Raw genomic sequence first — 12749 nt, forward strand, 5'->3', positions numbered from 1 at the left:
ACCTAATGGCTCTAACTATACAGGAAGCATCTGCCAGTCTAGCGATAGTTCGTGAGGAAATATCTACAGTCAAACAGCAACTAGAGAGTGAGCACACAGACCCAAATAAATACAAACAGCTCCTTGACGAGTGCGAATATCATAAAAATGAGCTGGTTAAAGAAATCACGGCTTCAAAGAGAAAGAAATTTGAGAGAGACGCTGCTGATTACGATAGTGGGAGAATCTATCAATGGAGAAACCCACTCCCATGGAGAAGCCGTGGATCCAGGCCAGAAGGTGACAACGCACGTGGTAAATATACAAGACGCAACATCCGGAAGGATAGTCCACACCAGTCATCTACGGACCTGGAATACGACTCAGAGTCTAGCGCCTACTCTCAGACAAGTGGCCCTTTTTTAGGCAACGTGAGACGAAACGAACCGAAACCTCCACATACAGGAGCAAGAAAAAATGCAGGCGAGGGAAGAGCGCCTCCCGTCAGAGAGCGGTATTGGACTCGCCAGACACAGAAACGGAACAGGTACAAAATGTAATTAATTTATCGAGTAAATCACTATCTGACACTTGCCTGACTGCTTTAAGTAAAGGGCTCTCTTTTGTTCCCACTACTCATTGCCGAGATTTTGATACAATTGTAGATTTTCATAAGTTTTTTCGAACGTTGAGACTTAAAGAATTTTTCAGTAACCACAATGAGTTTACTTCTAACTCTGCTGGCAAATTGATGGAAGGTACTGAGGACCCAGATGACTTACCCGTCGCGTTAGAACGAGAGAGTGACTTAAGCTCCAGGCTTCCTGCTGGACCAAGGACTCCCTTCAGAGGTAAAAGCACCTTTATTCCCCCTCATAAAAGAAATGCATCAATAGATACTTATTGCAGACTAGTGGAGAAGGATGTTTCCCTCCTATTGGGCAAAAAGAGGGATTATAAGGTAGCCAATAACCTGTCTAAGGATCAGAGGATGGAACTGAACTCTATAAAAAACGACAAGTCAGTGGTGATCCAAAGCGCAGACAAAGGTGGTGCCATTGTCATCATGGACCGGACAGCATATGATGGGGAAATTCAGAGACAACTGAGCAACACAATGTTTTATAAGAAACTCAATCATAATCCCACACAGGAGTTCAAACAGTGTATTAGGAGGAAGTTAGATTCCCTCCTACTAATTGGAGAAATAACAAAACCAGAACATGCTTTTATGGTAGTAGACTTTCCTGTCACTCCAGTTTTGTATACTCTCCCCAAAATTCATAAAACCTATACAAATGTACCACCAGGACGGCCCATCGTGGCAGCCATTGGGTCTCTAACAGAGAAAATTGCAGCATTTGTGGATTATTTTCTCCAACCACTCGTCACTTCTCTTCCATCCTATGTAAAAGACTCTATGGAATTCATCAATATGATTCAATCTATCCAGGTATCGGATGAACATTGTTTCCTGGTGACTATGGACATTGAGTCTCTTTACACCAACGTACCATTTGAAGGGGGGCTAAAAGCAGTAGAATTCTTTTTAAATCAGCGCTCCAGCTGCACCCCAAGCACTTCCTGTATTGTGGACCTCATTGAAATTGTTCTCACATCCAACTATTTTCTTTCTGGCTCTGACTTTTACCTCCAGGTGTCAGGCACGAGCATGGGAGCAAAAATGGCCCCAAGTTTTGCATCCCTATTCTGCGGACTTTTTGAAAAGGAAATCATCCTGAACCACTTATGCAACCCATTCCTACCCTCAATTTCCAACTGGAGGAGGTACATAGATGATATTTTTTTCATTTGGACCGGTTCTGAGACTCAGTTAAAACAGTTCCATGATTTTATTAACGCTAGGAGTAGCGATTTGAAATTCACAATGGATTTTGACAGGCACAAGATGAACTTCTTAGACATTCTTATTTACAGAGACTTGAATAGACTGGGATCTAACTTATATCGAAAAAGTACTGACAGAAATTCTATTCTTCATGGACAATCTTTTCATCCCATTCCACTCAAGAAGAGTCTGCCTTTGTCTCAGTTTAGTCGCATTCGCCGGATCTGTAGTTCTGATAGTGATTTCCAAGCCCAAGCATCTGATTTGGAAAAACGTTTTCAACAGAGACAATACAAACATGAATGGATTACTCAAGCACGTAACCGTTTTGAAAATACATCGCAAATTGACTGTCTCAGCAACACCAGATCCAGAACTTCTGAGTCTAGAGTTAACTGTATTGTCCAATATTCACCTCTTGGCAGAGAGTTCGAATCCATCATTAAAAAACATTGGCACATTATTGACTCTGATTCAGCACTTAAATGCTTTACTACATCACCCCGCATTGTGTACAAAAGAGCACCTAATCTCAAAAATATGTTGGTGAGAGCTCATCTTCCACCATTGACTCCACCACATTTTTTGCAGTCTATTCCCTTTGGTAATTACAGATGTGGCAACTGCACTCAATGCAACTTTACACATAAAACCACCACCTTTAATCACCCATGCACTGGAAAACTTTATGATGTCAAAGGTGTGATTACTTGTAACACAAAAAATGTTATTTATTTACTTAAATGCCCGTGCGGCTTGGCCTATGTTGGTAAAACGACCAGGTCATTGAAAATAAGGATCTCAGAACACAGATCAAACATTCGTAATCATGACATCAAAAGCCCAGTAGCGGTGCACTTTTCACAAGCCTCTCATAACGTTTCTTCTCTCAGATATTGTGGCATTGAACTTGTGAAACAGCCCTCCCGTGGAGGAGACGTAAATCGTCTGTTGCTTAAAAGAGAAGCATTCTGGATTTATACCCTGGACACTTTAGCTCCAAAAGGGTTGAATGAAGACTTTGACCTGAGGCCATTCCTGTAAATAACTTATGTCAATGAAAAAGAATTTTCAACAAATTTTGTAAATGTTGTGCGATCGTTTTGCTGATTTGATATATGTAACACACCATTGTGGTATTCTTTATGCATTTACATTCTGGCTCATCTATCATGATTGTTCACAGTGGTAGAGATACTTTTTCAATAAATATATTTTTTTAGGCTGTGCCTTAAGCACTTTAGGTTTTCTTAGCTACCAAATATATTTAATAGATTTTTTTGTATTATAAATGTTGGTATATACTTAATAGATTTTCTAATAGATTTTCTTGTATTATAAATGTTGGTATATACTTCTTACATATTTTTATCTGTTTGTCTGATGTAATTGTGCTTTCACTTGATTGGTTCTATCATGGATGTATGTGATCATGTGACCATGTATGGCTGTATATAAGGAGGTGTGTCTCTCCACTTGTTTATGTCTGATGAAGGGCTGGGCCCGAAACGTTACACGAGGTGAGCAACTATTAAAACTCGCTTAGGAGCATCTTCTGGTGTGCGGACTCATTGTTTACCTTTGCAAAAAGCTGTATTTTCAGCATCATTATTTACAGTTCTTCAGTGTCACATGATCCTTCAGAAATTATTTTAATATGTGACCCTGGACCACAAAACCAGTCACTTTTTTGGATATTGAGATTTATACATAAGCTGAATAAATAGGCTTTCCATTGATGTATGGTTTGTTAGGATAGGACAATATTTGGCCGAGATACAACTATTTGAAAATCTGGAATCTGAGGGTGCAAAAAAATCGAAACATTGAGAAAATTCCTTTTAAAGTTGTTGATCATGTATGATCGCGATTGTGCTGCATTCACTCACAAAAATAAATGTTTTATATATTTACGGTAGGAAATCTACAAAATATCTTCATGGAACATGATCTTTACTTAATATCCTAATGTTTTTTGGCATAAAAGAAAAATCTATAATTTTGACCCATATAATGTATTTTTGGCTATTGCCACAAATATACCCGTGCAACTTGTGACTGGTTTTGTGATCCAGGGTCACATATGATGATTTGCTGCACAAGAAACGTTTCTTATTATTATCAATATTGAAAAGAGGTTTGCTGCCTAATATTTTTTTAGACAGGAAGAGATTCTGACAGACAGGAAAAGCGACCAATTACAGGGATTTATGTTCATTGATTTGTGATCATTGTGGTGTAATCTATTTTAGATCAATTCAATATATTATGAGTTTATCTAAAATAGATTATACCACAATAACAAGCTTGTATAAAAAAAAAAGGTTAAAATAATAACACGTCAGGTTCCAAAGCCAGAAAATATTTTTAATATTTCCCTCGAAAAGTAATACTGATCATTTCACAACTTTTTTTTTAAAGAATTGATGTTACTAACCATACACATTTGGCATATCTGATTATTTCTCAAAAGTGCTCGCCATACCAACCTGATATACTATATACACTCACCGGCCACTTTATTAGGTACCCCATGCTAGTAACGGGTTGGACCCCCTTTTGCCTTCAGAACTGCCTCAATTCTTCGTGGCATAGATTCAACAAGGTGCTGGAAGCATTCCTCAGGGAGTTTGGTCCATATTGACATGATGGCATCACACAGTTGCCGCAGATTTGTCGGCTGCACATCCATGATGCGAATCTCCCGTTCCACCACATCCCAAAGATGCTCTATTGGGTTGAGATCTGGTGACTGTGGAGGCCATTTTAGTACAGTGAACTCATTGTCATGTTCAAGAAACCAATTTGAAATGATTAGAGCTTTGTGACATGGTGGAAGTAGCCATCAGAGGATGGGTACATGGTGGCCATAAAGGGATGGACATGGTCAGAAACAATGCTCAGGTAGGCCGTGGCATTTAAACGATGCCCAATTGGCACTAAGGGGCCTAAAGTGTGCCAGGAAAACATCCCCCACACCATTACACCACCACCACCAGCCTGCACAGTGGTAACAAGGCATGATGGTTCCATGTTCTCATTCTGTTTACGCCAAATTCTGACTCTAACATCTGAATGTCTCAACAGAAATCGAGACTCATCAGACCAGGCAACATTTTTCCAGTCTTCAACTGTTCAATTTTGGTGAGCTCTTGCAAATTGTAGCCTCTTTTTCCTATTTGTAGTGGAGATGAGTGGTACCCGGTGGAGTCTTCTGCTGTTGTAGCCCATCCGCCTCAAGGTTGTGCGTGTTGTGGCTTCACAAATGCTTTGCTGCATACCTCGGTTGTAACGAGTGGTTATTTCAGTCACTGTTGCCCTTCTATCAGCTCGAACCAGTCTGGCCATTCTCCTCTGACCTCTGGCATCAACAAGGCATTTCCGCCCACAGAACTGCCGCTCACTGGATGTTTTTTCTTTTTCGGACCATTCTCTGTAAACCCTAGAGATGGTTGTGCGTGAAAATCCCAGTAGATTAGCAGTTTCTGAAATACTCAGACCAGCCCTTCTGGCACCAACAATCATGCCACGTTCAAAGTCACTCAAATCACCTTTCTTCCCCATACTGATGCTCGGTTTGAACTGCAGGAGATTGTCTTGACCATGTCTACATGCCTAAATGCACTGAGTTGCCGCCATGTGATTGGCTGCTTAGAAATTAAGTGTTAACGAGCAGTTGGACAGGTGTACCTAATAAAGTGGCCGGTGAGTGTATATATATATACAGACCCATGACAAACTTTTTTTAAAAGTTGCGTTACAGCCATTCAGCTTAGTTAGAACATGTAATTTCATGTACATGTACATTTTTGTGTACAGTGCATATCAGAGAATCAGTGGGATGTCAGTGAGTGTGGCATCCAAGACTAAAGCATGACAGCCCACATACTGTAGAATGAGGGATTTGTGTATTATTGTATTATGGTTGCATTATGGCCTCCATTTCAACACTTTTGTTTCATAGGCTAGCACACTAAGGCACCATTCAAATCTCCTAACAATCCATTTGCAAAAGAGCCACACAGCTATCATTGGACACGGGAAAGACGGATTACAACATTTAGCTCGTTCTGCACACGGTCCAGTCTGTGTTACCATATAAATTTATGCTTGAAAAAGGACCAGATTCCTCATAAATGTGATGCAGCTTTGACATTTTCAATGGGAGATTCAATCAAACCAGAATTCAGAGGAGACAGCAGAAACATTTCGTTGTCTGCCGTCTCTCCCTGCCTGGAGCGAATCGCAAGCACCTGCTGGTTTTATCTGGCAACCGCCCACATTCAGCGGCCCTTCCCAGAAACCCACAGAGTAAATATTATGCCGATAACTTTTCTTTCCACTGGCTGTGTTGATATCTTCGCTCTCTGTATGCCTAAGTTGTGGAGTCAGCATCCCAGACCGGAGTTTCTCAGCCAGGACGTTTTATTCGGAATCCGCTGTCATTCTGACAGGCCTCTCTTGTGGATAATCCTCATCTGACCTGATTGTGGAAGCCACAAAACTGTTTATTTTTGTTTCCATCAAAATGCAGCTATTAATTCATGAAGGTGTACAAATACAGTTACGCTTTCTTGGCAGATGCTTCTGGCTTCTGCCTTGGCTAGTGGAAAAATATACAAATTAAGGACCAAGATGACCGTGAAGTAGCGCTGTCTGTATAACATCCAAAAAAACATCCACCGCGCTGTTAAAAGATCTGAGGTTAAGATTTCTTTCATGCTGACGCCATTGAGTTCAGAACGTGTTAAGACAGCTAGGTTGAATATGGAGCAGTGGCTTCTCTAGCTATGTTGGCTGAGGAATAACGTTGCACATGAGTACAAGAGTTGAGAGTCATCAGGAAGCTTTAAACTGCTGGCGATGAGGAACTTGGTTTTGCTTCATTACAATTTTTAATGAATTAATTTTTGTCATCAGAAAAAAAGGACCACCATCATCACAGATGATTGACAATTAACACCCCCTAGCTCGTGAGTAAGTGTTTCGAAAACATTATATCTATATAAAAACGTCATATACAGAGAGCATTATGAAATTGTTTACTTGCGGTTTATGATGCAGCCGCTGTCAGATCTAGTTGGCTGCTTCCTCTTTCAACACAAGATTATTATTGCACTATTACACTGTGCCTTGTTTACAAAACGATCTTCAGTCAAATGCTCAGAACAAACAAAGTGAACGTTCGCGTCAAAGTGAACGTTCTTTCACTCTTTCATTTGTCCTGTTGTCAGCAGACTCAAGCGCGTGGAGTATGTCAGAAATTGAGCGCGTATCTGTATACTGTATCCAGTTTAGACCATGTCAGGGATTATATTATTTTTGCTTTTGACGTGAAGCTCACATTGACAGGTGTCAGCCATTAAGCGACTGAACGATAGTGGACGGAACCTATGTACGATAATGTATAACTATTCGTCGATGTGTTGCTCTAGTCTAGAGGCAGTCATATGCAAATGCATTTGCCCATGTGACGCTACAGATCCCACAATATCCAGCTGTTTTTGGAGCTTGATTAAATAAATGCTCATTTTATAATGAGGACGACTGTTACGATGCGGCAAGGACGAAGCAGAGAGTGAATCCAATCGCAAGCACTTTAATTATCCAACAAACCAGTAATCCAGGGTAAACTCAGAACAAGGTACACAGAACTAGGAACATCACAACATCAAACAACGACCAACAAACACCAACTGAAGACCATGGGTATAAATACACAGGCAAACAAGCTAAACAAGATAACAAGGGGGCGTGGCTAATCAGAAACACATGGGGAGACTAATCAACAAAACGGGGAACAGCTGAACATGAAAAGACAGGGAAACGCATGACAGACAAGAACAAGGAACCAAACACAAACCCCACACCGTGACAACGACGTTTTAAGCTGTGAAACTTGCAGGTTGTTTTAATGGTACCTTAAATTGCCATAACTCCTTTAACACTTAAAAAACAACAACAACAACTTGTCAGCCACCGCCAGCGTTTTTGATAATTTTTACAAAAATGTAATGCCCCCCACAATATTTTGTTGTATGAATATCTGAACATGCAATATGTATAACAAAAGAAAGAACAGAGCCTTTTTTTAAAATGTTTTATTTAATGTAAACACAGCTTTTGTGTCTTTATCAGCTTCTACACATTTCTTTTATATCAACATTTGAATGTGGGTAAGTTTCATTAAAAAAAGCAACTTTTTAAATAAAAAGCTGAGAAAATCGCTAAAAAAAAAAAAAGACTACCATGTGCATAAGCAATGCTTTTATTGCTTGTTTCCGCTCCTTTTTTTTTTTTTTTGCCTGTGTGAAGATTCTTTCCGAGATTCTGTACTCTTTCAGAAGATGCTAAATAGCGCCCCCTCTACCGTATAACAGCGAAAACATGGAAAGCCGTCAATGGCAGGGACAGAGTTAATTCTCAAAATTCAATAACTGAAAACGGTTTTGCATTCAAATTATTATAGTAATTGCTATTGCAAGATTATTTTTTTCAAAATTTTGATATGTAGTTTAAGAATTGTTTATTTTAAACAAATAATAGTTGGCCTAATAAGCCTTTACTACAACCGTTCTAAGGTGTCCCTTCAAATGAGAGAGAGAGAGAGAGAGTATGTGGAATGTGCATTCTTTGGCGAGTGGTAAGGAGGGTCTGTTCTCTCCTCCACTTTTGCATGCATTTATTCCGAGAGCTGTCAGACATTCATCCTTGGCTCCAGTATAAAGATGATGAGAGACTTGGCAGTGGCAAGTTTGGCTCTGAATATTGAGCTAAATCTGGCAAAGCAAAGCACTCAGTTCTGCTTGACAATGATGTTTGATCTGTTTTCAATAACACATCTTCTCCTACATGAAGCTGAAATATGTTGGAGGAGAGACAATCTAAAGGGCAATCTTGGTCAGTAGTTAATAAAGGAATAAAGTCTAGATTTTTTTATCACTCAATATAGTAGCCGTAGACGTATACACAAAAACCTTTCCTTGTTCCCGCTCTCTAAAAATAAGCTACTGATAATTGAATTGACTGACCTACACCAGTTGTAGCTTTTTTAAATAGTTTTTTTTTAAAAGTTTTATTTCAGAGTGCTTCACCAATCACTGAGTACTTGTGAGCCATTTCCATGCAAAACCATTCAATGCGAGAGGACATTGCATGTCTATATACATGTAGTAGACCAATTAAAATGACTGAAATTATGATATATGATGATATAATAGCTGATTTTGTGCTCATTGTGCTGTAAAATGGGGTCAGTGAAGTGCATAGTACACTTGTTACCGCCCATTTCCTCCAAATAAACCAAACCTGTGCCAAAACTGGAGTAGGCTGTCAATGACTGAAGGATTACTTAACACAAGCAATAAAATATATGAAGCAGTTAACCGTTTATCATTTATACTGTGGCCACAAACTGAGTACATTTGAATGGAATATTATTTTTGCCAGCCTGCTTCACACTGTCCCAAAGTGATTTGAGAGTCATTTCATATATATCACTACATTTATGTTTATTATTATTAATGATTTTTTTAAATTATATATATATTTTTTATTGGGCTGTATTACATTCAGGATAACATTAATCATGTGTACTGTGGTTCTGTGTGGAAAACGAATCACATCATTAGAGTTGGTCCATCACTCAAACTCCTGCTCAGGGAGTTACACCTGTAGTGAAAAGAGAGCACATTATTAGATAGCAGGAGTGTGAACTGTACCTTGTTTATAAGCTCAAGCTTTGGGTCAACACATGAGATCATTTTTAATGTAGCGACACAACCTGTGCAGAACGTCTTAAAACCGTTACAGAGTAGAAAACATGAAAACTTTCCTGTGGCGAGGGGCGTTGGAGTGAGGGATAGGGGTAGTTTATGTATAAATAACTGCAGGATTGCAGGCGCTGGTTGAATTGCGGTCTTTGTGTGGTTTCGAGTACGGTTAGTGTGTGCCAGTCTCTGGGAGGGGGCACAGAATGTGTTTAACTTGGTGTCGTGCCCATTCGTACCCTGTTCACTTGTTTATGTGCTCGCTCACACATAGACAAGGAGCGAGAGGCATATAACACATGCTTACAATAACTGTATGCTGTTCTCTATTGCATTAAGAGTGATGGAGTTTACAGAGGGTGGAACTATTTTCAGTCTGAAGTGGAGTCTATTTTCAGTCTGAAGACTCTGGTTGTTCCATGCAGCAATGGAACAGATGCTCTTGCAAACCTTCCGTTCATTCATTTTCATAATTCAAAGAATTATGTAATTTTTCCTTTCGTTTTTCATTTGCACATATTTGTATTTATTTAGTATGCGTTAGTATAGCTAAACTGTGAGTGCCTTACTTTTTTATGAATTACATTTATGCACACTACATTTATTCAAGTACATTAGATTTATGTACACATGTGACATGTTTAATAGATTACAATCGTGCAATTAGGATGTTATTTATTTTCTTTATTGGTAGTTACAAAGCAACTACCTTTTTATTGCACAAAATTCATGTAGATCTCATTTGTCTTTCATTTAGGCATCAGCATTCATGAAATATCTGTTAATGGAAAAAGCATTAGAGATCAACTGCTATTTCTTGCTTAATTATGACTGATGCAGCGGATTTAACTGATTATGTCACGGGTGTGGTGTGGGTAGAAGAAGACTCAAAGTCAAACGGCTCCAATTCAAACTTATATTTTTACTTTTATATTACTCACAGGTACAGACAGGCAGGCAGAATGACAGGCGCACACACACACTCTAAACACAACTAACAATCGACAAGGACTGACTGAACTGAAGGGAACTAAATACAGAGACTGATGAACTGAAGACAGGTGACACAGATGATGATAATTAACTTACACGGGTGAGACAACGGAAGACAAACGAGGAGCGGGAAAACTGAACAAGGAAGACACGTGACAGATAAAACCAAAACAACAGGACAGAAGAACATAACTGTGACAGATTATGACTGATACAACTCAACTGATTATTAACTAATAATAATAACTTGTATGCATTGCATAAATCTTTTATTTCTACTTTTGACAATGATTACTAAAATTTTAGTTAAAGGGTTAGTTCACCCAAAAATGAAAATGATGTCATTAATGACTCACCCTCATGTCGTTCCAAGCCCGTAAGACCTCCGTTCATCTTCGGAACACAGTTTAAGATATTTTAGATAGATATAAAAAGATATAAAAGTTATGTAATTGTCATACAATACATGAATGTACTTTTATTGTTATTATAAATGAGAAAAATAATTTGTTTCTTTAAATTTATTCTCTTTTTTATTATTTTATTTTTAATAATGCAAGTGGAGCTAAGAGCTAAGTGTGTTAACATGTTATTAATGACTCACATTTATTTGGCACCACGTTTTTAAGAAATATGGCAGGAAATTCAGGCTAGGTGATAAGTGCACATTATTACATCACAAAGAAAGGTCTTTCTGTTTGACCTACAGTTTCCTTTTTAACCAATTTTAATGTGTGAAATGGCCTTTTCAGCATGAATGGCTGTTTCACAAGGTGAAGCCCCACTGTGCTCAGAGCAAATAGGGGGTTGGGGATCGAGTTTAGACACCTAAAAAAGACACCTTTTAAAAAAAATGTATCTATAGCCAATTTAGTCACTTCTGTGTCTTTTTATTGAATATTGCAGAATTTATTATAAATGATAAATTATCTGTGCACATCATTATTTTCTTTTAATTCATGTGCCCTCGTAATCTTTAATCAAAATAGCTTCCCCTCCTTCTTGCAGTGAGATCTCTTCTCTTCACAGCAATAGTAACCCACAATGATCCATTCAATTCCTCATAGACAAAATCAAGTCCGGTTCTTCGTTTTTTCTTGTTCGAGAAGCCGTTTCTTTTGGATATACGTCACAAAAGGGAAGAAAAGACAATCAAAACGTTTAAGTAAATGGTCTATAAGACCAAGCTTTTCTTTCTTTCTGCCACTTTTCCTTTCTCTTTCTCCAACTAACAAACTCCTCCTGTGCAAACTTGGCTCCTGAGTGGTGCTTCACAGCAACAGGCTTGTTCTTTTTGGTCTGGGTGTTTCTCTTAGCCACGCTGTTTTTCTTTTCCCCCTCCCACGGCCCCCTGCTCTCCAGCTTTCTCCACTCGCTCAGTTCACAGGCATTCCTCTGGTATTTATATTTCCCTCCTGAACCCAGCAGCGTTCGCACAGACCTTGAATTCAGCTCAGTCACAAGGCTTTCCCCCTCCATCCTAGCTTCTCACTGGCTCACCTCTAGCCATGTGACTCGAACAGGGGGCGGGCCCGACTGCTGGCTCACCTCCCAGGTTCTAGTGCTCTACGGACTCGCATCTCACACGTGCTGGTTTGTTGGTAGACAGACAGACAGTTGGTTGACTGTTTCAGGTGTTTGTTTTCAGGGTGGGGGGTGCCAGACGTTTTACATTGTGTGATCATGTACAGGCAGTTGTCACGCACCGAGAGCAGCGAATGCCTGGGCAACATGACCCCAGAGACGCAGGATATTTACCTGAGGATGGACCACCTCAGACGGCGCTCCGGGTACAGGCTGGGCAGGATCATTGCCCGCCAGCAGCTGCTAAAGAGGATCGCGGCAGGTACGACCAGGTGGAACAACATGGCATAAGTTATATGAGATTTTATGAATGAGTCAAAGTCGAGTTTCTTAGGTGTATCTTTACATTGTGCGTGATAACATTTTGAACATCTAAAGACATATCCAGTCTTTGATGAGATATTATACCCATTACTTTGTCTTTCACTTGAACTTTTAATTGGGAACGGTCTCAAACTATGGGCCGGATAGTGTCAGGACTCAGATTTCACACACACATTTCTGTGACTGATTTATCTCTAGTTAGACATTTAGAAACTAATGAACTTAGTTACACGCAACAGTCCCTAGCTTGA

At 39.4% G+C, this 12749-nt stretch overlaps 1 protein-coding gene across 3 annotated transcripts in view; it reads left to right on the forward strand.

Annotated features, from left to right (window-relative positions):
* Positions 1 to 12749, forward strand: part of stard13b (StAR-related lipid transfer (START) domain containing 13b) — a 95778-nt gene that overhangs the window by 46599 nt on the left and 36430 nt on the right. Inside the window, exon 1 of one of the 3 annotated variants that reach the window (XM_056272026.1) lies at positions 12172 to 12436. The exons of the other annotated variants lie outside the window; for them this stretch is intronic. Within the exon in view, the coding sequence (XP_056128001.1) occupies positions 12274 to 12436 (163 nt within the window). The 5' untranslated portion in view covers positions 12172 to 12273. Of the gene's footprint in view, positions 1 to 12171; positions 12437 to 12749 lie in introns of those variants that run through there. 3 annotated transcript variants of the gene reach the window in all.

The sequence above is a fragment of the Rhinichthys klamathensis genome, unplaced genomic scaffold (assembly GCF_029890125.1).
Source record: "Rhinichthys klamathensis goyatoka isolate OS25496 unplaced genomic scaffold, OSU_Roscu_1.1 h1tg000329l_1, whole genome shotgun sequence".
Lineage (NCBI taxonomy): Eukaryota > Metazoa > Chordata > Actinopteri > Cypriniformes > Leuciscidae > Rhinichthys > Rhinichthys klamathensis.